Source organism: Ranitomeya variabilis, chromosome 5 (genome assembly GCF_051348905.1).
Source record: "Ranitomeya variabilis isolate aRanVar5 chromosome 5, aRanVar5.hap1, whole genome shotgun sequence".
NCBI classification, from domain to species: domain Eukaryota; kingdom Metazoa; phylum Chordata; class Amphibia; order Anura; family Dendrobatidae; genus Ranitomeya; species Ranitomeya variabilis.
The window spans coordinates 555,871,581-555,896,168 of record NC_135236.1 but is presented as its reverse complement, the minus strand read 5'-3'; the positions used below and the strand labels follow the sequence as shown (position 1 = coordinate 555,896,168).

At 44.5% G+C, this 24,588-nt stretch overlaps 1 protein-coding gene across 1 annotated transcript in view; it reads left to right on the top strand.

Moving 5' to 3' along the window:
* Nucleotides 1-2,611: 2,611 nt before the first annotated feature.
* The window catches only part of DDX41 (DEAD-box helicase 41), a 31,270-nt gene continuing 9,293 nt past the window's right edge, over nt 2,612-24,588 (top strand). Inside the window, exons 1-11 of the mRNA XM_077265931.1 lie at nt 2,612-2,855; nt 2,931-3,014; nt 10,600-10,759; nt 11,663-11,737; nt 12,015-12,075; nt 14,296-14,432; nt 15,988-16,060; nt 16,154-16,307; nt 16,781-16,917; nt 23,258-23,420; nt 23,746-23,877. Coding sequence (XP_077122046.1) covers nt 2,832-2,855; nt 2,931-3,014; nt 10,600-10,759; nt 11,663-11,737; nt 12,015-12,075; nt 14,296-14,432; nt 15,988-16,060; nt 16,154-16,307; nt 16,781-16,917; nt 23,258-23,420; nt 23,746-23,877 — 1,200 coding nt within the window. The 5' untranslated portion in view covers nt 2,612-2,831. The remainder of the gene's footprint in view (nt 2,856-2,930; nt 3,015-10,599; nt 10,760-11,662; nt 11,738-12,014; nt 12,076-14,295; nt 14,433-15,987; nt 16,061-16,153; nt 16,308-16,780; nt 16,918-23,257; nt 23,421-23,745; nt 23,878-24,588) is intronic.

The window sequence follows — 24,588 nt, the reverse complement described above, 5'->3', positions numbered from 1 at the left end:
AGCCCGTACAGTCTGTATCTACAATTATATATACCTGACAGGAGCCCGTACAGTCTGTATCTACAATAATATATACCTGACAGGAGCCCGTACAGTCTGTATCTACAATTATATATACCTGACAGGAGCCCATACAGTCTGTATCTACAATAATATATACCTGACAGGAGCCCGTACAGTCTGTATCTACAATAATATATACCTGACAGGAGCCCGTACAGTCTGTATCTACAATTATATATACCTGACAGGAGCCCGTACAGTCTGTATCTACAATTATATATACCTGACAGGAGCCCGTACAGTCTGTATCTACAATAATATATACCTGACAGGAGCCCGTACAGTCTATATCTACAATAATATATACCTGACAGGAGCCCGTACAGTCTATATCTACAATAATATATACCTGACAGGAGCCCGTACAGTCTGTATCTACAATTATATATACCTGACAGGAGCCCGTACAGTCTGTATCTACAATAATATATACCTGACAGGAGCCCGTACAGTCTGTATCTACAATAATATATACCTGACAGGAGCCCATACAGTCTATATCTACAATTATATATACCTGACAGGAGCCCGTACAGTCTGTATCTACAGTAATATACCTGACAGGAGCCTGTACCGTCTGTATCTACAATAATATATACCTGACAGGAGCCCGTACAGTCTGTATCTACAATAATATATACCTGACAGGAGCCCGTACAGTCTGTATCTACAATAATATATACCTGACAGGAGCCCGTACAGTCTGTATCTACAATAATATATACCTGACAGGAGCCCGTACAGTCTATATCTACAATAATATATACCTGACAGGAGCCCGTACAGTCTATATCTACAATAATATATACCTGACAGGAGCCCGTACAGTCTGTATCTACAATTATATATACCTGACAGGAGCCCGTACAGTCTGTATCTACAATAATATATACCTGACAGGAGCCCGTACAGTCTATATCTACAATAATATATACCTGACAGGAGCCCGTACAGTCTGTATCTACAATTATATATACCTGACAGGAGCCCGTACAGTCTGTATCTACAATAATATATACCTGACAGGAGCCCATACATTCTATATATACAATTATATATACCTGACAGGAGCCCGTACAGTCTGTATCTACAATAATATATACCTGACAGGAGCCCGTACAGTCTATATCTACAATAATATATACCTGACAGGAGCCTGTACAGTCTGTATCTACAATAATATATACCTGACAGGAGCCCGTACAGTCTGTATCTACAATAATATATACCTGACAGGAGCCTGTACAGTCTATATCTACAATAATATATACCTGACAGGAGCCCGTACAGTCTATATCTACAATAATATATACCTGACAGGAGCCCGTACAGTCTATATCTACAATAATATATACCTGACAGGAGTCCGTACAGTCTATATCTACAATAATATATACCTGACAGGAGTCCGTACAGTCTATATCTACAATAATATATACCTGACAGGAGTCCGTACAGTCTATATCTACAATAATATATACCTGACAGGAGCCCGTACAGTCTGTATCTACAATTATATATACCTGACAGGAGCCCGTACAGTCTGTATCTACAATAATATATACCTGACAGGAGCCCGTACAGTCTGTATCTACAATTATATATACCTGACAGGAGCCCGTACAGTCTGTATCTACAATAATATATACCTGACAGGAGCCCGTACAGTCTATATCTACAATAATATATACCTGACAGGAGCCCGTACAGTCTGTATCTACAATAATATATACCTGACAGGAGCCCGTACAGTCTATATCTACAATAATATATACCTGACAGGAGCCCGTACAGTCTGTATCTACAATAATATATACCTGACAGGAGCCCGTACAGTCTGTATCTACAATAATATATACCTGACAGGAGCCCATACAGTCTATATCTACAATAATATATACCTGACAGGAGCCCGTACAGTCTAGTCACTAGACTCTAGTGTCTTCACCAGTGAGTCGGCTAGACTGTATGGGCTGCAGTCAGGACCTGGCAGGAGCCCATATATTCTGCTGGCTTTAATAATTTATACCTTGAAGGAGTCCATACATTCTAGTGTCATGCGGTCAGGGCCAGGCAGCAACCTATAAAGTCTGCTATCTTCAAGAATATATACCTAGAAGGAGCCCATACAGTCTAGCATCTTCACAGTGAGCCGGCTAGAGTGTATGGGCTGCAGTCAGGACCTGGAAGGAGCCCATACACTCTAGGCTCAACCTTGCCTTTAACGTGCTAGCTCGGAACCCCGGAAGTGCGTCATCACAGGTGCCGTATCACGTGGTGGTCACGTGACAGAAAAGACGTCCTCCAGTTGTCATGACCGCGGGGAGATGCCAGCGCATGCGCAGTAGCAGTTTCACCCCGGCTCCCACCACAGACATTCCTTCCAGCATTATGCACCCACCAAATGCCATCAGACCTGCCCCAACTCCCAGGACGTACACCCACACATCCCACCACAGACATGGCGCTGCCCTTCGCCCCTTCTCGCCTGCAGTTTGTCACTGCCGATGGGACGCTCTTCACAATGTTCCCACCTGGATGGATGACCAACACGTGACAGAAATGACGTCATACCGACCAGGCAGCCATACAGTCTAGCATCTGCTGTTCTAAAGGTAGTGGAAGCTGCCAGTGACGTCACCGGCGCGTAGTCGGCACATCCCCGTCCTCTGGGCCAATAGGAAATGGTGTGTGGCCGATAGTCTCCGCCCCTCCCTAGTGTCCGGTAGCGCTTACCGGCTGTGCTGCGTGTGAGAGCGCCGGGTGTGATGGAGGGCGGTGAGGCCCGGAAGGTGAGTGTCCCGCCGCGGAGCGCGCCTGCCGGTAGCCCCATACAGCTGAGTGATAACGCGCTTGTGCCTTTGCAGAGGGCCGCGGACCAGGAGGAGGACGCGCTGTCAGACGACGACTACGTGCCGTATATCCCGCTGAAGCAGCGCAAGCAGCAGCTGGTGAGAGGCCTTGTGTGCGGTGACTTCCTGTCCTTCCTGCCGGCCGGTGACAGGCAGCGCGTTCCCCTGGCGGCAGTGTACGGAGACGGCACGCAGCGTCCCCCCCGTGGTGTGTGTCATTGGGGCTGCTCAGGACTGTGTGTGGTGTGTAGGCTACCTTCACACTAGCGTCGGTACGACGACGCACCGACGCATACTGTGAAGAAAATGCCCGACTTGGGCAGCGGAAGCAGTGAGGCTACGTTCACATTTGCGTTGTGCGCCGCAGCGTCGTCGCCGCACCAAAACGCATGCGTCGTGCGGCCCTATCTTTAACATTGGGGCCGCATGGCGCCGCATGTACATGCGTTGTCATGCGTTTTGGTGCGTCGTACGCCGCATGCGGCGTTAGGGCGCACCTGTCAGGGCGCGGCAAACGCAACATGTTGCATTTTTTTTGCGGCGCCGACTTTTTAAAAACGCATGCGTCGTGTTTGCGTCGCTTTTGCGTCGTCGATGCGCCTTTTTTCCCATTGATTTGCATTGACAACGCAGACGACGCAAGTACTTGCGTCGTGGTGCGTTGTACGACGCATGCGTTTTCCAAAAAAATTGCAAAAATTGTCTAGACTTTGGGGGGGCGCATGCGGCGCAAAACGCTGCGTTTTTGTTCATAACGCAACTGCGTTTTTGTTTGCGTTGTGCGTTGCGGCGCCGACGCTGCGGCGCACAACGCAAATGTGAACGTAGCCTAAGGCTACGTTCACATTTGCGTTGTGCGCCGCAGCGTCGGCGCCGCAGCGCACAACGCAAACAAAAACGCGGCAAAACGCATGCACAACGCTGCGTTTTGCGCCGCATGCGTCCTTTTTTTTCATTGATTTCGGACGCAGCAAAAATGCAACTTGCTGCGTCCTCTGCGCCCCGACGCGGGCGCCGCAGGGACGCATGCGGCGCCAAACGCAAGTGCACCGCATGTCCATGCGCCCCCATGTTAGGCTACGTTCACATTAGCGTTGTGCGACGCAGCGTCGGGCGCCGCTGCGTCGCCGCATGCGTCATGCGCCCCTATATTTAACATGGGGGCGCATGGACATGCGTTGTGCTGCGTTTTGCGACGCATGCGTTTTTTGCGGCGCACGCGTCAGGGCGCACAGGACGCAGCAAGTTGCATTTTTTTTGCGTCCAACTTTCGGCCAAAAAGGACGCATGCGTCGCAAAACGCAGCGTTTTAGCGTGCGTTTTGCTGCGTTTTTGTTTGCGTTGTGCGTTGCGTCACAGACGCTGCGTCGCACAACGCAAATGTGAACGTAGCCTTAAATATAGGGGCGCATGATGCATGCGGCGCCCGACGCTGCGGCGAGGACCGCAAATGTGAACGTAGCCTAAGGCTACGTTCACATTTGCGTTGTGCGCCGCAGCGTCGGCGCCGCAGCGCACAACGCAAACAAAAACGCGGCAAAACGCACGCTAAAACGCTGCGTTTTGCGCCGCATGCGCCGTTTTTGGCCGAAAGTTGGACGCAAAAAAAATGCAACTTGATGCGTTTCTTGCGTCCAACGCTTGCGGCCATGCGGCGCAAAACGCAGCACAAAGCATGTCCATGCGCCCCCATGTTAAATATAGGGGCGCATGACGCATGCGGCGCCGCTGCGGCGCCCGACGCTGCGGCGCTGACCGCAAATGTGAACGTAGCCTAAGTCTACGTTCACATTTGCGTTGTGCGCCGCAGCGTCGGCGCCGCAGCGCACAACGCAAACAAAAACGCGGCAAAACGCACGCTAAAACACTGCGTTTTGCGCCGCATGCGTCGTTTTTGGCCGAAAGTTGGACGCAAAAAAAATGCAACTTGATGCGTTTCTTGCGTCCAAAGCTTGCGGCCATGCGGCGCAAAACGCAGCACAACGCATGTCCATGCGCCCCCATGTTAAATATAGGGGCGCATGACGCATGCGGCGCCGCTGCGGCGCCCGACGCTGCGGCGCTGACCGCAAATGTGAACGTAGCCTAAATCTACGTTCACATTTGCGGTCTGCGCCGCAGCGTCGCCGCATGCGTCATGCGCCCCTATATTTAACATGGGGGCGCATGGACATGCGTCGCACTTGCGTTTTGCGCCGCACGCGTCTGGGCGCAGAGGACGCAGCAAGTTGCATTTTTGCTGCATCCAAAATCAACCAAAAAAAGGACGCATGCGGCTTAAAACGCAGCGTTGTGCATGCATTTTGCTGCGTTTTTGTTTGCGTTGTGCGTTGCGTCACCGACGCTGCGGCGCACAACACAAATGTGAACGTAGCCTTACGACGCTTCCACTGCCCCATTGTAAGGTCCAGGGAGGAGGGGGCAGAGTTTCGGCACAAAAAACAGACAACTTTGCAGGATGCATCTTTTCTCCACAACGACGCATTGCGACGTGCAGTGCAGGACGCTAGTGTGAAAGTAGCCTAAGGGTCAGGCTCCTCCAGGTTGCCGTGGGCGATCACCCTCCTCCATGTTGCCGTGGGCGATCACCCCCCGTGTGCTGTGTGCATGCTCCGCTCACATCCCGACTAGCGGGCCCAGCCTTGCCCAGTGCACCTGATAGGATGAGCACGTCTAGTCGGGATGTGAGCAGAGTATGCCAATCCCCCCACACTTCTGTGTCTGGCCCCTAACAAACTGCCGTTATACTGAAGTCTGCAGACTTTCATCTGAAGAACGAACAACCCTCTTAGGCCAGTTCCACACATCGGTGTGTCCGCTATGTGTGGTGACAGTTTTCTCATATAGACACATTGAAATCTGTGTGGCTGTGCACATGTCGGTATGTTTCCACAGACCGTGTGACCCAGGCGTAGACGTGTCCCTTATTTTACCGGCAGTACAGACTGCGAAACGTCCCTCACACTAATGACATTGGTGTGACCTGTCCCGGCACCTGAGAAGCAGCAGTGCACTAAGCAGAAGCAGCAGTACTCCTGTATTTTCTATAACCAGCCAGGCAAACTCACAGCCGGGGCTGCAACCCTTAGCTGTCAGCTTCAGCAGGGCTGGTTATCAAGAATAGAGGGCCTCCCAAACTGTGTTTTTTTTTTTTTATTATTATTATTATTATTATTATTATTATTATTATTATTATTATTATTTTATTTAAATAAATAAAAAAAGGCGTGGGGGGTCCCACCATTTTTGACAACCAGCCTTGCTAAAGCAGACAGCTGGGGGCTTGTATTCTCAGGCTGGTAAGGGACCATGGATATTGACCTCCCTCCCCAGCCTAAAAATAGCAGCCTCCCAGAAAAGGCACATCTATTAGAGGCGCCAATTCTGGCTCTTCCCACATGCCCTGTAGTGATGGCAAGTGCGGTTCATATTTGTGGGGTTGATGTCACCTTTATATTGTTTGGTGACATCAAGCCCAAGGCTTAGTAATGGAGAGTCATCTATCAGACACCCATCCATTACTAATCCAATAGTTATGTTAAATAAACAAACATGAAGTATAAAGTCCTTTATTTGCAATAAAACAAAATACACTTTTACTTTTTTATTTAAAATAACAAACACAGTTATACTCGCCTAACGACCAGTCCACTGAATCCCTCGTCTCCTTTAATAAAACAAAAATAAAACAACCATATCCCTCACCTCTCTGTCATTTTGTCCCACACCGTAATCCCTGTCTGGGTATAAATAGTTGTCAACCTGGACGGTGCCAAGATGCGATCGTCCAGGCTGAGAACCACCGGTGAATGAGCTGCTGCAAGCGCTGCGTCAGTGACTAGCCGTGCCCTCATCGTGGTTACCGCTGGTCAGTGAAGCTGCTTTCCCAGCCAGGGTGAACTGCGGTGTCCTCAGCCCTGTTTAAAAGCTTGTGATGAGGTCCCCACGGTTCAAGCTCAGTGAGTTCACAGCAGATCACCCTGAGAAATTCTCACCATAATCTGTGCTGATCGCTGGCAGAGCAGGGGAGAATGATGAGAGCAGTCTTCAGCACCTGGTGCCGGGGAACAGCACTTCCTCTATCGCTGCTTCCCTGGCACCTGTGCATGTGGTACTGATGCAGCGCACGTGTGTCGCAAGTATTACAGACGCTGATCTCTCCGGGACCGGTTTTTCTGGTACAGGAAATATGAGGACGTGTGAAACCGGCCTAAGTCTGCAAAGGGGGATTTCAGGTATGTTCCCTACTACTAATAGCCTTGGACATCGTGCATCCAATAATATTGGTCTCAAAAGACCATGTCTACTATGTGGACAACCCCTTAGATGTCATGTTTACCCTGGAAATCATGCTCAATGTTGACCATAGCATCTAAACAGTTAAATGGCTTTTCCACAAATAAAGTACCTTTTAATCATTAGATCTTGGAGTAATAATAATTTCCACAATTTGATGTGTTTATATAAAATGTTCCTGTGCTGAGATAATCTTATAAATGTGCCCCTGCTGTGTACTGTGTAATGGCTGCGTCTGACCGTGCGGGACATGGTCTGATCATACCACAGCTCCTGGGCAGGAAGGAAAAAAGTATACAGACATTACAGCACAGGATCACAGCTGGTTCTGTCTGTGAGGTAAAACATGTCACTGTTTTTAAGCAATTATTTACCTGAAAGAAAAATTCAGCTGTGATCCCCTTCTGTCCTGTCTGTATACTCTTCCTTCCTGCCCAGGAGCTGTGGTATGATCAGACCATGTTCCTGCACAGTCAGACCCAGCCATTACACGGCAGGGGCACATTTATAAGATTATCTCAGCACAGGAACATTGTTTTAATCAGAAGGAAAAGGTTCCAGCTTCATTGATCGCAAAATGTATTGAGTGAAAAGAATTCCATACTGAGGATAGACACCGCAAAGCGTTTTGAATGCACAGACCGCGTTCTTTGTCAAAGCTAGCTTTTTTCTTTATCTTCTGTTCACAAGTGGTCCCTTGAGGTCCGGGCGTCAGTATGCCAGGAGCCAGGGTGAGCTGGTCAATCTTTTTTTTTTTTTTATTAATCGTTTTTAAAAAATGCATTAAATCGTGGAACTTATTATTATTTCAAGATCAATTAATTAAAATGTTGATTAAAATGAACTTTTTTTCGTGGGAAAACCCTTTTGAATTGTCCACTATTTAAATACTGTAGTCCCCATTGTAAAATGAAAATAACAGCTACTCTTCTTCCGCAAAGGGGCCATGTATACAGTATATACCGTATGGGAATAAACATACTAGAAATAGGAGGAAACCAATATGGCTAAATAGAGCTGTAAGGGGCGCAATAAGGGACAAAAAGAAAGCATTTAGAGAATTAAAGGAAGTAGGTAGTGAGGAGGCATTAAATAAATACAGAAAATTAAATAAATTCTGTAAAAAGCAAATCAAGGCAGCAAAGATTGAGACAGAGAGACTCATTGCCAGAGAGAGTAAAAATAATCCCAAAATATTCTTTAACTATATAAATAGTAAGAAACTAAAAAATGACAGTGTTGGCCCCCTTAAAAATAGTCTGGGTGAAATGGTGGATGAGGATGAGGAAAAAGCCAATATGCTAAATGACTTTTTTTCATCAGTATTTACAAAAGAAATTCCCATGGCAGACAAAATGACTAGTGATAAAAATTCCCCATTAAATGTCACCTGCTTAACCCAGCAGGAAGTACAGCGGCGTCTAAAAATAACTAAAATTGATAAATCTCCGGGCCCGGATGGGATACACCCCCGAGTACTGCAGGAACTAAGTACAGTCATTGATAGACCATTATTTTTAATCTTTAAAGACTCCATAATAACAGGGTCTGTACCACAGGACTGGCGTATAGCAAATGTGGTGCCAATATTCAAAAAAGGGGCAAAAACTGAACTCGGTAATTATAGGCCAGTAAGCTTAACCTCTACTGTGGGTAAAATCCTGGAGGGCATTCTAAGGGATGCTATACTGGAGTATCTGAAGAGGAATAACCTCATGACCCAGTATCAGCACGGGTTTACTAGGGACCGTTCATGTCAGACTAATTTGATCAGCTTCTATGAAGAGGTAAGTTCCGGACTGGACCAAGGGAACCCAGTGGACGTAGTATATATGGACTTTTCCAAAGCTTTTGATACGGTGCCACACAAAAGGTTGTTACATAAAATGAGAGTAATGGGGATAGGGGAAAATATGTGTAAGTGGGTTGAGAGCTGGCTCAGGGATAGGAAACAAAGGGTGGTTATTAATGGAGCACACTCGGACTGGGTCACGGTTAGCAGTGGGGTACCACAGGGGTCAGTATTGGGCCCTCTTCTTTTTAACATATTTATTAATGACCTTGTAGGGGGCATTCAGAGTAGAATTTCAATATTTGCAGATGACACTAAACTCTGCAGGGTAATCAATACAGGGGAGGACAATTTTATATTACAGGATGATTTATGTAAACTAGAAGCTTGGGCTGATAAATGGCAAATGAGCTTTAATGGGGATAAATGTAAGGTCATGCACTTGGGTAGAAGTAATAAGATGTATAACTATGTGCTTAATTCTAAAACTCTGGGCAAAACCGTCAATGAAAAAGACCTGGGTGTATGGGTGGATGACAAACTCATATTCAGTGGCCAGTGTCAGGCAGCTGCTACAAAGGCAAATAAAATAATGGGATGTATTAAAAGAGGCATAGATGCTCATGTGGAGAACATAATTTTACCTCTATACAAGTCACTAGTTCGACCACACTTAGAATACTGTGCACAGTTCTGGTCTCCGGTGTATAAGAAAGACATAGCTGAACTGGAGCGGGTGCAGAGAAGAGCGACCAAGGTTATTAGAGGACTGGGGGGTCTGCAATACCAAGATAGGTTATTACACTTGGGGCTGTTTAGTTTGGAAAAACGAAGACTAAGGGGTGATCTTATTTTAATGTATAAATATATGAGGGGACAGTACAAAGACCTTTCTGATGATCTTTTTAATCATAGACCTGAGACAGGGACAAGGGGGCATCCTCTACGTCTGGAGGAAAGAAGGTTTAAGCATAATAACAGACGCGGATTCTTTACTGTAAGAGCAGTGAGACTATGGAACTCTCTGCCGTATGATGTTGTAATGAGTGATTCATTAATTAAATTTAAGAGGGGACTGGATACCTTTCTGGAAAAGTATAATGTTACAGGGTATATACACTAGATTCCTTGATAAGGCGTTGATCCAGGGAACTAGTCTGATTGCCGTATGTGGAGTCGGGAAGGATTTTTTTTCCCCATGGTGGAGTTACTCTTTGCCACATGGGGTTTTTTTGCCTTCCCCTGGATCAACATGTTAGGGCATGTTAGGTTAGGCTATGGGTTGAACTAGATGGACTTACAGTCTTCCTTCAACCTTAATAACTATGTAACTATGTAACTATGTCGGTCCTGTGTCTCCCATGGCTCCCATGACATTGTTATGCTGCATCCGGGCAAGGCTACATCATGAAGCTGAGAAGTTAGGCGGGATTCACACATACATGGTTTGTGGTCTCCTGACTTGACCTCAATAGCCTTAAGGGCATATGGTTGAGGGAGTTGTAGTATTTGTGTCAGGAGACCTATGACTGATATGTACTTGGACCATGAAGAAGCACGTGTGAATCCTACCTTTTAAAAGCATTTTTCTTGCAGCTTCAGAAGCGTCTACAGATGCGGAAGAAAGGAGTCATAGAAGAGGAACAGAAGGACAGTGGTAGTGAACATCGGGCGGATGAAGATGACATTCCTCTGGGCCCCCGATCTAATGTCAGTCTTTTGGATCAGCATCAACACTTAAAGGAGAAAGCAGAAGGTCTGTGTGTGTGTGTGGAACCTTTACTATTGTCTCCATTACATATTTATTTTGTGCCGTCTTATCCAATGAATATCTGTAGCGGAACTACTTGAGCACCTGAATATTCTGCTTTACGACAACAAATTAGAGAGAGAGGTTAGGTCTGCTATGAAGTCAAATAGCACTGCACAATAGAAACCATAAAGAACAGAATTCTGATGACCATAATCAGTGGTAGAGAGTATCTAGCATCACAATTAGCATAGAAATGTAGGAATAAATCTGCCAATCTACCACCTACGCACGGATATATGGATAACTGCAAGAAACCAAACAAGAACAAGCAACTACTAAGCAGTCATAGAAACCAAAAATGACAACTTTATTATATAAAATATAAAACCTATTACATCAGACAGTCGGGTTCAACGGGGCCAAAATATGGTATCCAGATAATACCCACATACAAAACAATAGAAACCATGCAAGAATTCGGGCGAGTCTGTTGTATCCATGTGGAGAGGGCTACTGCTCCGCTCCTCCACCTTCCATACAGTGATTGGCCGCCTACTATGTATTCTCATTAAAGTGGCCACCCATCAGTCACCGGTGAGAGGTTCTTCTTATGAATACATTTTTATACCAATCTGACCGAATAGAAAGATCTGAGCTTGGGTAGAGCAGAGTATTCAGGTGACTGGTCCGCTGTAAAGTGTCACTTCACTGTTTGCTTTCATGCCTGATCGTTCACTAGGCATATCTGGTGGTAGTTACATATTATATTTATTATTGTTATGTTGTTACATATTATGCAGAGTTATTTATTTTATTTGCATGTATTGCTCCGAATAATTTCCGCAGCGGTTCACTGGCATCATCACTATATAGGATGCTATTTTCATGCATATATTTATTTGACAGCAAGAAAAGAATCTGCAAAGGAGAAGCAGCTGAAAGAAGAAGAGAAGATCTTGGAGAGTGTGACAGAAGGAAGAGGTGAGCACAATCTTGAATCATCTAATATGCGGGTGTATTCATGACCTCGGTGCATATTTTTATCCCTTCATCATAAAGAACAAAACAATTTTTTTTTCGTTTGGTATAGAATTAAAAATAATAGTAAAATTGATAGTGTTGAACATTTTCCATATCTAGTCAATGAGTTACTAATCATAGAAAATTATATTTACTTGATGACAACCAAAAAACGTCTGGATTAAATAATGAGATCTTCCTATTTTCATTATTATTTTATTGTTTTCTTTCCATAAAGCTTTGATGTCTGTGAAAGAAATGGCAAAAGGTATTACATATGATGACCCGATAAAAACCAGGTAAGGCCACATTTCTAAAGTGCATTGCCACAAATGTGAATGTCAGAAAAACCTTTTTTTTTTTTAAAGTCTTTAAATGGAGTCTGTCAGTTAAAACTGACAACATAAATGAACATATGGGTCCTGTTCATCAAAGTTTTCACTCCAGAATTCTGTTGTAAAAGCTTTGAAAAGTTGCAAAATATAGGTACAAATCAATATTGCGCCAACATGTTGTGACTTTTGGTGTTTTCACGCCAGTTTCTCCCAGCTCTGCCAAAATGCACCTGAGGTGGTACATCACAGCTTGTCTAAATCATGGTGAGTTGTGGCATTCCTCATGCCAGAAATCTTACTCTAGTACCTGACTGGAGTAAGATTTCTGGTGTAGCACACCTCTTCATAAATCAGGAGCAACTGCCTCCAGCAGGCCCCCCACATCCAGACCAGCATTCAGTAGGCTTTTTGCTTTGTTGCGGAATTAACTCTTTCATTCTCGGTTCTTCTCCTCCCTCACTGATAACACTGGCTTGCCTGACATTTGCAGGCATTGCTCACTCCCAGGGCCGTATTTAGAGTTTCTGCTGCCCTAGGCACTTTTAGTGCTGCCTCCCCCTTTGGTGAGTATGACACTATCGGCAGTGACTTTGCCGAGAATCGCTGATGTGAAAGTCGCCTTTTGCAGCAGATCGGGCAGTTTTTCTGCATCTGCCGCATAACGGATCACTTACGGCAACACTGCGTTCGGCCTCATTCATTCCCTATGGGATTTGCGGCACTTGCCATGATCTGGCAAATGCGGTACCATACCTCCTAACTTTTGAAGAAGGGAAGGAGGTCTAAAGTTTGCGGTGCGCGTAGTGCGCCGCGGCAAATTTTAGGCCACGCCTCTGACCACACCCATTTCACAACTAGTCACACCCATATCCACGTCCCAACCACAGCCATTTAGCACTGCTGATCACACTGTTTTATATACAATAATTATAAACAAAAAATATGGCCACACAGTGCTCCATACTGTATAATGGCCACACATGATGCTCCATACTGTATAATGGCCACACATGATGCTCCATACTGTATAATAGCCACACACGATGCTCAATACTGTATAATGGCCACACAGTTCTCCATACTGTATAATGCTCCCACATGATGCTTAATACTGTATAATGACCCCCCCCCTCCTGTATGCATGGCTCATACTTCACCCCCCCCCCCCCCCCCCCGTATGCATGGCTCATAGTTCCCCCCCTGTATGCATGGCTCATATTCTCTCCCCCCCCCCCCCCGTATGCTTACCTGTTCCTCACCGCGCAGCCGCGCCGACATTCTTCTGGCTCTGTCCCGACGCAGCACCTTCTTCCTGCGTGAGCGGTCATGTGATATCGCTAATTAAGGTCATGAATATGCGCACCGCTCATTCAGGAGCGCTGCAGAAACAGAGACCAGGCATCGCTGGAGCAGGGTGAGTATCGTCTTCAAGGAGGGTGGGTGGGAGGCGGGCGGGCTCATGGCCGGGCTGCGGGGTGGGGGTTGAGGGGGCGGGGTCGGTCGGGAGGTGACCCAGCTTTTATTAAAAAAAAAAAAAAAAACAACAAACCTTGCTCAGGTGCTGCCCCCGGCATTGTCCCAGCTCTAGGCACGTGCCCTCACATGCCTAGTGGCAAATACGGCCCTGGCTCACTCCAGTCAGACCATTGCTGTCAATCACTAGTGGGATAGGTGTGGGTCGTCTGGTACATTGAGGCTGTTGGCCACCCCAAGGTTGCATCGCTCGCCCTATAGCAATGATGTAGCGATTAGATCTATATCTGCTCCAGTATTGCCTGTACATGAAGGGACTCCTAAACTTTGACCCAAACTGCTTATTGTGAGGAGTGAGGTCACAGGTAACCCCATGCTGCTGTTTGGCTCTGCCTGTGTGAAGTTCATGTACAGTAACTAGAATGGAACTCTGGTGGCAAAAGTGACCTCCTGGAACATAACTAAAGGGGATTCAGTTTTGAACTCCGTATTGTTTCAGCTTTCAATCTAAACTGAATGAAAATTTGTGTTCTTAATTTCATAGAATATTTATCAATTTCTAATGTTATACCTGTGCATAGGGGATGTGTTTTCCACCTCTAAGCTGTAGCCAATCCTTTATTCCTCAGGGTAAATTTACGGTAGCTAATTTATAGCTATAAATTGTACTTTTTAGTCTGTAGCTGGTAACCATAGTCTTTCTTTTGTAAGCTGGAGAGCACCACGAAATATTCTTGGGATGTCACAAGCTCGGCATGAGCGTGTCCGAAGAAAATACCATATCTTGGTTGAAGGGGATGGCATTCCTCCTCCCATAAAGAGCTTCAAGGAGATGAAGTTTCCCGCAGGTCAGTATAGGCTACGGACACTTGTATAATATTTGTATACTATCTATGTTAACATTTAGTTCTAATAATTTTATTGAAATGTTTAGATTTGTTCAGAATTATGATCTATATTCAAGTATTTAGATTGGTAATTTACCCATGACTGACAGCTCTTGCCCTAAACCAGTGTTCCCCAACTCCAGTCCTCAAGAGCCACCAACAGGTCAGGATTTCCTTAAGGCTGAGTCACACCTAACGATATCGTTGCAACGTTACGCTTTTGGTGACGTAAGCAACGATCCCGCTAACAATCTCGTTATGTGTGACAGCGACCAACGATCAGGCCCCTGCTGGGAGATCGTTGGTCGATGGGAATGATCAGGACTTTTTTTTTGGTCGCTGATCACCCGCTGTCATCGCTGGATCGGCGTGTGTGACGCCGATCCAGCGATGTGTTCACTTGTAACCAGGGTAAATATCAGGTTACTAAGTGAAGGGCCACGCTTAGTAACCCGATATTTACCCTGGTTACCATTGTAAAAGTTAAAAAAAACCAAAACAGTACATACTCACATTCTGATGTCTGTCACGTCCCCCGGCGTCCACAGGGTTGACTGTGTCAGCGCCGGCCGTAAAGCAGAGCACAGCGGTGACGTCACCGCTGTGCTCTGCTTTACGGCCGGCGCTGACACATTCAGTGCAGGGAAGCTCTCGGCAGCAGCGCGTGCATTACCAGCGCTCCTGCCGAAAGCAGTTTTAACCCTGTGGATGCCGGGGGACGTGACAGACATCAGAATGTGAGTATGTACTGGTTTTTTTTTTTTTTACTTTTACAATGGTAACCAGGGTAAATATCGGGTTACTAAGCGCGGCCCTGCACTTAGTAACCCGATGTTTACCCTGGTTACCCGGGTGCTGCAGGGGGACTTCAGCATCGTTGAAGACAGTTTCAACGATGCCGAAGTCGTTCCCCTGATCGTTGGTCGCTGGAGAGAGCTGTCTGTGTGACAGCTCCCCAGTGACCACACAACGACTTACCAACGATCACAGCCAGGTCGTATCGCTGGTCGTGATCGTTGGTAAGTCGTTTAGTGTAACGGTACCTTAAGTATTGCCCAGGTGATGGAATTGTTGCCTGTCTAGATGATGGAATTCTCACCAGGGCAATACTAAGGAAATCCTGAAAACATGACCTGTTGGTGGCTCTTGATGACCGAACTTGGGGAACACTGCCCTAAACCATATCGCCCTGCTTCTTCCTATGTGCCAGGTCACATCTCTTTATAACGGTCCACTGAGCACAGACCAGGCTCTATTGCACTGCTACTGGATTTTTTGCGGGTGATATATTAAAGGTGCCCAACATTGGAATGTTTCCATTCTCCATTATGCCACTTCCCAGCTTTCATACTCTTTCTGTATTTTGCAGCATGTGTGGTGGTATAATGCCATGTGAATGACAAATTGGTAATGTCAGGCTGGTTGTATAGCAGGAAAACTGGAGAAGTTCTCTGTAACCTAGTAAATATACATGTTTGGTAAAGGAACTATTTACAGTTTGTGAATTTAATGACAGCTATTCTGCGTGGACTGAAGAAGAAGGGAATTCTGCATCCTACACCTATCCAAATCCAAGGCATCCCAACAATGTGAGGACTACAGTTCAATACTTATTTTCCCCATTTTGCTGTGGTATAACATTTGTAAGAAACCACAAGATCTTTTTTTTTTTTTTCTTACAGCCTCTCCGGAAGGGATATGATTGGCATAGCATTCACAGGATCAGGCAAAACTCTGGTTTTTACATTACCAGTTATCATGTTCTGCTTGGAGCAAGAAAAGAGGCTGCCATTCACTAAGAGGGAGGGACCATACGGACTTATTATTTGCCCGTCAGTATGTATCTTTAGTGCTCGGCATGTGCTCCTCTTATTGTACTTAGTGGTTGGTGCTGAGGAATAGAAATGTATTCATTTTGCCAAATTGAGGAAAAAATAATGCCTACAAATGGCGATGGGAATTTGCTTTCAGAGAGCCTATAGTTTTCCACAGTGTCATGGAGACTAGCAACGCTCGGAGCATATTGTTCTACGTTTACACCGGGGTTGTCTGGCAGCGTAGCGGAATATGAGTGGTAATAGGGGTTATCGATTCCCCCATATGATGATTTGTGTCTGTGTAGGAAATGCACTGTGCCCAGAGTAGAAGTCAGTCTGTACAATGTAAATCCATGACGTGATGAATACTCAATGGTGATTTCAGTCCATGAGCCTGACCCAGCGTGTGATTGTATAGCCGGGTTAGGAGATATTTCCGTAGGTTTCCCCTATAGTGGTAACTTACTGAGCACTGTTTCCTATTTTACTCAGAGAGAATTGGCCCGTCAGACACACAGCATCATTGATTACTACTGCCGATTGCTGCAAGAAGACAACTTTCCAACCTTACGTACAGCACTGTGTATAGGTGGTATGTCTGTCAAGGAGCAGATGGAAACCATAAAGCAGTAAGTTCCACTTTCTTATGTGGCCTATACATAGAAATTATGACCAGATTATCTTTAAACCTTAAAGGAACGCTGTGATCACAATTTAAGCCCCTAAACTATTTATATGCGCATGTAACTCTTGCAAAGGAAAGTCCAGACATAATCTTAGCTAGCCTGTCCATTCCTTGGTTAGCAAGAAATCTGTGTTTGAGTTGTAAGCAAATGATGGTAAAGTGCTTTGGATGCTTGGAAGCTCTTCCCAAGTGTCACTCCAGCTTTGTACCCCACTGGGCGCTGCCTTCTCCTGTGACAGCCTTTGTTACGTTCAAGTAGGAGATGAGCGTGCTGGGCAGGGAATAGAGCTGGAGAGACAGCGGCCTGAGAAGTGCTTCCATGGTACAGTTTAATTTGCTTATTGATTCAAACGCAGATGTTTTGGTAACAGAGAATTGGGTGGTCTAGGTAAAGGTATTTCTGGACTTGCTTCATGAGCAGATAAAAAGCTGCTGACAGATTCCCTTTAACATTGTCAGGATCCCTGCCTTTCGGAAAGATAAATTGGGCTTAGTACACTATGTTCCAAATTATTATGCAAATGACATTTTTCTCTGATTTTCCTAAATGGTTGGTGCAAATGACAGTCAGTCTAATAAAAGTAATCACCCGTTAGAGTATACATCGAATTTTATTGAATAAACCTCCCAATGATAACAGTATAATCTCCAAAATGGATAAAACTTAAAATGCACTGTTCCAAATTATTAGGCACAGTAGAATTTCTAAACATTTGATATGTTTTAAAGAACTGAAAATGCTCATTTGTGGAATTTGCAGCATTAGGAGGTCACATTCACTGAATAAAAAAGCTATTTAACGCCAAAACATCCTAACAGGCCAAGTTACATGTTAACATAGGAACCCTTCTTTGATATCACCTTCACAATTCCTGCATCCATTGAGGTTCTGCTTGTGTTTCTTTGCATGAAGTCAGAATAGCCTCCCAGAGCTGCTGTTTTGATGTGAACTGCCTCCCACCCTCATAGATCTTTTGCTTGATGATTCTCCAAAGGTTCTCTATAGGGTTGAGGTCACGGGAAGATGGTGGCCACACCATTAGTATATCTCCTTTTATGCCCATAGCAGCCAATGACTCAGAGGTTTTCTTTGCAGCATGAGATGGTGCATTGTCATGCATGAAGATGATTTTGCTCCTGAAGGCACATTTCTGCTTTTGGTACCATGGAGGAAAGTTGTCAGTCAGAAACTCTATATACTTTGCAGAGGTCATTTTCACACCTTCAGGAACCTTAAAGGGCCCTACCAGCTGTTTCTCCATGATTCCGGCTCAAAACATGACTCCTCCACCTCCTTGCTGTTGTTGCAGCCTTGTTGGGACATGGTGGCCATACACCAACCATCCACTACTCCATCCATTTGGACCTTCCAGGGTTGCTCAACACTTATCAGTAAACAAGAATATTTGGAAATTAGTCTTCATGTATGTGTGGGCCCAATGCAACCATTTCTGCTTGTGAACACTGTTTAAGGGTGGCTGAATAGTAGTTTTATTGCACCACCGCAAGCCTTTGAAGGAGCCCACACCTTGAGGTTCGAGGGACTCCAGAGGCACCAGCAGCTTCAAATAACTGTTTGCTGCTTTGTAATGGGTTTTTAGCAGCTGCTCTCTTAATCCGATAAACTTGCCTGGCAGAAATCTTCCTCATTATGCCTTTATCAGCACAAACACATCTGTGCTCAGATACAGCCACTCTCTTAACAGTACGATGATCACGCTTAAGTTTTTGGGAAATTTCTAATGTTTTCATCCCTTCACCAAGGCATTGCACTATTTGATGCTTTTCAGCAGCAGAGAGATCCTTTTTCTTTCCTATGTTACTTGAAAGCTGTGACCTGCTTAATAATGTGGAATATCATTTTAAGTAGTTTTCCTTTAATTAGAATCACCTGGAAAACTAATTATCCCATGTGTTTAAGATTGATTTCAGTGATCCATTGAGCCCTGAGACACAATACCATCCACGAGTTTATTTGAAAAACAAAACAATTAAATCTTTATCACACTTAAATCCAATTTGCATAATAATTTGGAGCACAGTGTATATGCACTGGACAAGCCTCCACTACAATGCAAATTGGTCTTAGTTTGGTCAATTGTCATGACAAATTGCTCATAAATGTGAATGGAAAATTTTTTAAGCTCTTTCTGCACTTTCTGTGTATGTTAATGCAACAATGCATCTATCAATCATGTGCACCTTAGGAATGCTGGGACAGGGCATAGCTATAAAAAAACAATAGTGCTCACATTTAGCCAATGGCTGACCCAAAACAAGGGGATTTTATAGTGAAGAATCAATCGTAATCAATGCATTTTGCCAGTTTAAGATCTAATTCGGTCCTGACAGCAGTTGTTGGATATGTGATATAAGATGCATTAACTTCATTAGATATCCCTGCTAAACACTTTAGAGCTTGTTACCATAACCACTTGCTGTATGTCCTCTATTATAAGTAAGGTTCATCAGGAGTATTAAATACCTTACTTAGCAGCAAAAGAATACTTAGCTTACAGTTGTCCTCAAATCTCACAAAACTGCAAAGATTATTATTATTATTATTATTATTATTATTATTTTGTTTGGATATCCCACAATAAGGCCTTGAGTTCACAAGGTCCAGTCCCTTCAGATGTGCGCCAGATCTACAAATCGGAGGAGGCACAAGTATTCTGGCAGCTGGGGGGCAGTTTACAGGGCTCCTATCCAGTGGCCTCAGGGTACTGATGTGGCCGCCGGACCTAGTTACTGCAAAACGATGCACTCATCTCTAATAAAAATGGCTTTCTGAAAGCTGGAACGTCATGAAAATAGCACCAGAAGTAAAGACAGGTTAATTCTCTATTATAGTCTTCTACTTGATCCGAGGACAGTGTGACGAAAGTGCAATATATGTTAATTTCATGGCTCATCCTCTGGTCTATTGACCCTAATTGTCAACGTTATATGGATCTGTTCTGCTTGTGTGAGACTGTGCCAATGGTGCGGCTGTACACCAGGCCAAGCTCTGCTTTGTTCAAGCGGTATCTATTTGGAGAGATTGGTTGTCCTAACTATAATGGAATACTAGTATTTTACATAGATACATCCTAATCACGAGTACTTTACTATAATAACATGCAGAGGCCTGTACCCGCTTATTGTGTGAAACATAAGCAGATCACTTGTCTAATTTTTGCTTCTTAGTTTGAAACTTAATCCATTAGTTCGGGGACACACAACGTATAAAAAAAAAAAACGGTCAGTTTTTCACGGACGAGAATCGCACAAATGTTTCAAAAACAGTGATCCGTGTGCAGTGCGAGGATGCGATTTCCTCGCATCAAATGATCCGTGTGACATCCGTCATTGACCTACATTTCCTTCAGTCGCGGTGATGCGCCCCCTGGTGGATGTCCTCATATGACCTGGAGCGTGGGAAAAAGTTCCCAGGCTGCAGTTCATGAGAACATCCAGCAGGGGCGCATCACCGCGACTGAAGGAAATGTAGGTCAATGACCTACATTTCCTTCATTCGCCGGGGAATTACAAGCACGAGCACAGCTGCTTTTGCAGGGCTCCTGCTTGTAAATTATTTTAACCCCTTCAGATGGATTACCTCGTGGGACGTGACGGGTCAGCAGAAGGGTATGTATATTGTGTGTTTATTGTTTTGCCAAGCGAGGGTCTGAAAATGGATTGAGGGAGCAATAAAATATTAAAACAACCGCTGTGTTTTTCATTAAAATACTTTTTAATAATGTGTGTGTGTGTGTTTTTTAACACTTTCAAACAATTGGATTAATAATGGATAGGTGTCATAATTGACGCCTCTCCATTATTAATCTGGCTTAATGTCACCTTCCAATAGCAAGGTGGCATTAACCCTTCATTACCCCATAGCCCACCGCTACAGGGAGTGGGAAGAGAGTGGCCAAGTGCCAGAATAGGCGCATCTTCCAGATGTGCCTTTTCTGGGGTGGCTGGGGGCTGATGTTTTTAGCCACGGGTGGGCCAATAACCATGGACCCTCTCCTGGCTATTAATATCTGCCCTCAGTCACTGGCTTTACCATTCTGGCGGAGAAAATTGCGCGGGAGCCCACGCCAATTTTTTCTGCCATTTAACCCTTTATTTGAGCAGCTACAGCGGCCAAATTTTGCACATACACACTACTAACATTAGTAGTGTGGAATATGCAAAAAAAAGGGGGATATGAGATGGTTTACGGTATGAAAACCTTGTCTCATATCCTGTCGTGTTTGTGAAGGAGAAATGCAAAGCCGGCAATTGAATTACCGGCTTTTCTATAGAACACCGCTGCGTATTTCTCGCAATGCACACGCATGGTCCGTGTGTAATCCGATTTTTTTCTTGCACCCATAGACTTGCATTGGCGAGTCTCGGCCGAGATACGCTGACAATCGCAGCCTGCTGCAAGTTCCCTCGGATCCGAAATACGGTGGAGAAAATATCGGATGATGGGAGCTGAACCATAGATTAACATTGGGCCGAGTGCTATGCGATTTTTTTATCGCATAGCACTCGTCCGTATTACGGTCTAGTGTGACTCCGGCCTTAATAGCCTACTCACTCTACTTACAGACTTGTGGGTGAGATGTCTGCACTTGTGAAGTCAGAAGTTGTCATTCATTTCTTTCTGAGAAACTGAGGAAAAATGCAAATAGGACGACATTTTACACAAAGCCCCAAAAATGGGATGGACAGATTTATTGGCACCTTTCCTTAATTACTGGTAAACAAAGAAGCACCAACCGAAGAGCATTGTAGCTTCACATGAGGGAGGTGAGGAGCTGAGGGGTTAAAGCTCCACTTTCTTCATAGAGGGGAGGAAAAATCCTATTCTTCCCCCCCCCCCCCCCCTTCCTTCCTGGTCAGCCTCTCCTCCTCCGTTTCAAGCATGTGATATTCATACAAAATCAGCTGTGGCAAGTAACAGGTGTGGGCAATATGAAAATAACACCTGAAGCAGATAAAGGGGAGAAATTGACTCAAACCTTGCATTGTCTGTGTGTCTGCCACATGAACCATAGAGAACATAGAGGTGAAGAGAATTTTCCAAGGGCTTGAGAACTAAAATTGTAGAAAAATATAAACAATCTCAAGGTCACAAGTCCATCTGCAGAGATCTCAACCTTCCTTTGTCCACGCTGAGCAACATAATGAAGAAGTTTACAACCCATGGCACTGTAGCTAATATCCCTGGACATTGAACGGCAGAGAAAAATTGATGATGGGTTGTAACGCAGGATAGTCCGGATGGTGGATAAGCAGTCCCAATCATGTTCCAAAGAAGTTCAAGCTTTCCTACAGGCTCAGGGTACATCAGTGTCGGCACGAACTATCGTCAATATTTGAATTAAATGAAACGCTATGGCAGTAGACCCAGGAGGATCTTACTGCTGACACAGAGACATAAAAGACTGCAGTTTGCCAAAATGTATGTAAGCCAGAAACCACCTGGAAAAGCGTCTGGTGGACCAATGAAACAAAGATAGAGCTTTTTGGTAAAGCACATCATTCTGCTGTTTACTGAAAATGGAATGAGGTCTACAAAGAAAAGAACACATTACCTATGGTCAAATATGGTGCAGGTTCAAAGATGTTTTGCTGCCTCTGGCACTGGGTGCCCTGACTGTGTGCAAGGCATAATGTAATTTGAAGATTACCAAAGGATTTTGGGTCTTCAATCAGGATAATGACCCCATACATTCTTCAAGAAGCACCCAGAAATGGATGGAAGCAAAGCACTGGGGAGTTCTGAAGTGACCAGCATTGAGTTTGGCTCTAAATCCCATTAACACCTGTGGAGAAATCTTAAAATTGCTGTTGGGAGAAGGCACCCTTCAAATATGAGAGACTTGGAGCAGTCTGCAAGAGTGGTCCAAAATTCCAGTTGAGAGGTGTAAGAAGCTTGTTGATGGTTATAGGAAGCCATTGATTGCAGTTATTTATTCCAAATGGTGTGCAACCAAATATTAAATTGAGGGTGCCAACAATTTTGTCCTGCCCACTTTTGGGGTTTTGTGTGAAACTATTTCCAATTTGCCTTGTTTTTCTGTGTTTTTTGTGTTGTTCCTATACACCCAAAGGAAATAAAAGTGTATAATAAAACGTGTAACTGCATTAATTTTTTGGGATAAATATGGGGTTAAATATTTCCTGGAACAATTTCAAGGGTGACAATACTTTTGGCCATGACTGCATATTTAGAAATTGTAGTACTTTGCACATAGTTTGTGACTATACATGCATATGAAAAAATCATATTCTTCCTGCAGGGGTGTGCACATGATGGTGGCAACTCCAGGGCGGCTCATGGACCTGCTTCAGAAAAAGATGGTGAGCCTGGACATCTGCAGGTATCTTGCCTTGGACGAGGCTGATCGTATGATTGACATGGGCTTTGAAGAAGACATTAGGACAATATTTTCTTACTTTAAGGTACATTTTTTTTGATTGAATATGTATTTTTGCTTTTTGCATACTTTCTACTTTCATAAAGTTCAAGATTTTGCACAATGCCACAAAGCATATCAGTAACCCAATTTTCAATGTTTATTAGCATATTGATAGCTTAGACCAGTGAGCCGCATTTTAATTTATTTCTGAAGCCATTTGCATAAATTGGTAATTAGTCATTTATAAATGGCACTGGTTCTCTAAGAAAACGTGATGAATATTCTAATAGTCTGTTACTTTAATACTTTCATTTATGAGATGTATTTTTCTGTTAAGAACTGTACTTCATTGATCCTTATTTCTTTAGGGTCAGCGACAAACTCTACTTTTCAGTGCCACTATGCCCAAGAAGATCCAGAACTTTGCTAAAAGTGCTCTAGTAAAGCCAATAACTATCAATGTGGGGCGAGCAGGTGCAGCCAGTTTGGATGTCATACAGGTGAGTGATCTGGAAGTGCTTGCTTAATAGGCTTTGCCGGGCATGTTTGCAATGAATATTGAGCTTGACTTTTTTCATTTGTCAGTGGGACACACAGTTGTAAACTGGGATCCTAGAATTGTACTTGTAATTTTACATGATATCTATGCAGTTGAATGCTTGCCTCGGTTAGGGGGTCCCTGGCATATAAATAAATTGACTTCTGGGTGTTAAGGCCCTCATACACATTAATCAAAATTTTGACAACCCCACCGATTTCAGCAAGACTAGTCGACCATCCGATGTGTTTGGGGGCTCTTTCATTTAGCCTCCCACAGATATGGTGAGGGTGGGAGCAGAAACATCCTCAGGTGACTAGTTGCTGTCTGAGGTATCTAGCAGTAGCTTTCTCATTTGTCTCTGCTGGAAACACAAGTACCTATGTGTATGATATCCTTAAGAGAATGGTGTCTGCCAAATGAAAGTTTTTCCAGCAACAAGCTCGTGTGTATGTCCAGCTCTACGAGTGTGGTGTCTGTCCTGACAATCACATTGTGACACTGCCCAAACACTGCTTCCACTGTCAGACTTTACATACCCCTTGAACAATAAGACCCAGTTTGCAATTTGCTCATACATTTCAAAGAGTGATGTTGTAACTTGAAGTTTAGACTGGAGGCTCCAGGATTGTTGTTTTTATTGGCAATGCACAGTACTGGTCAAAGGTGTGGA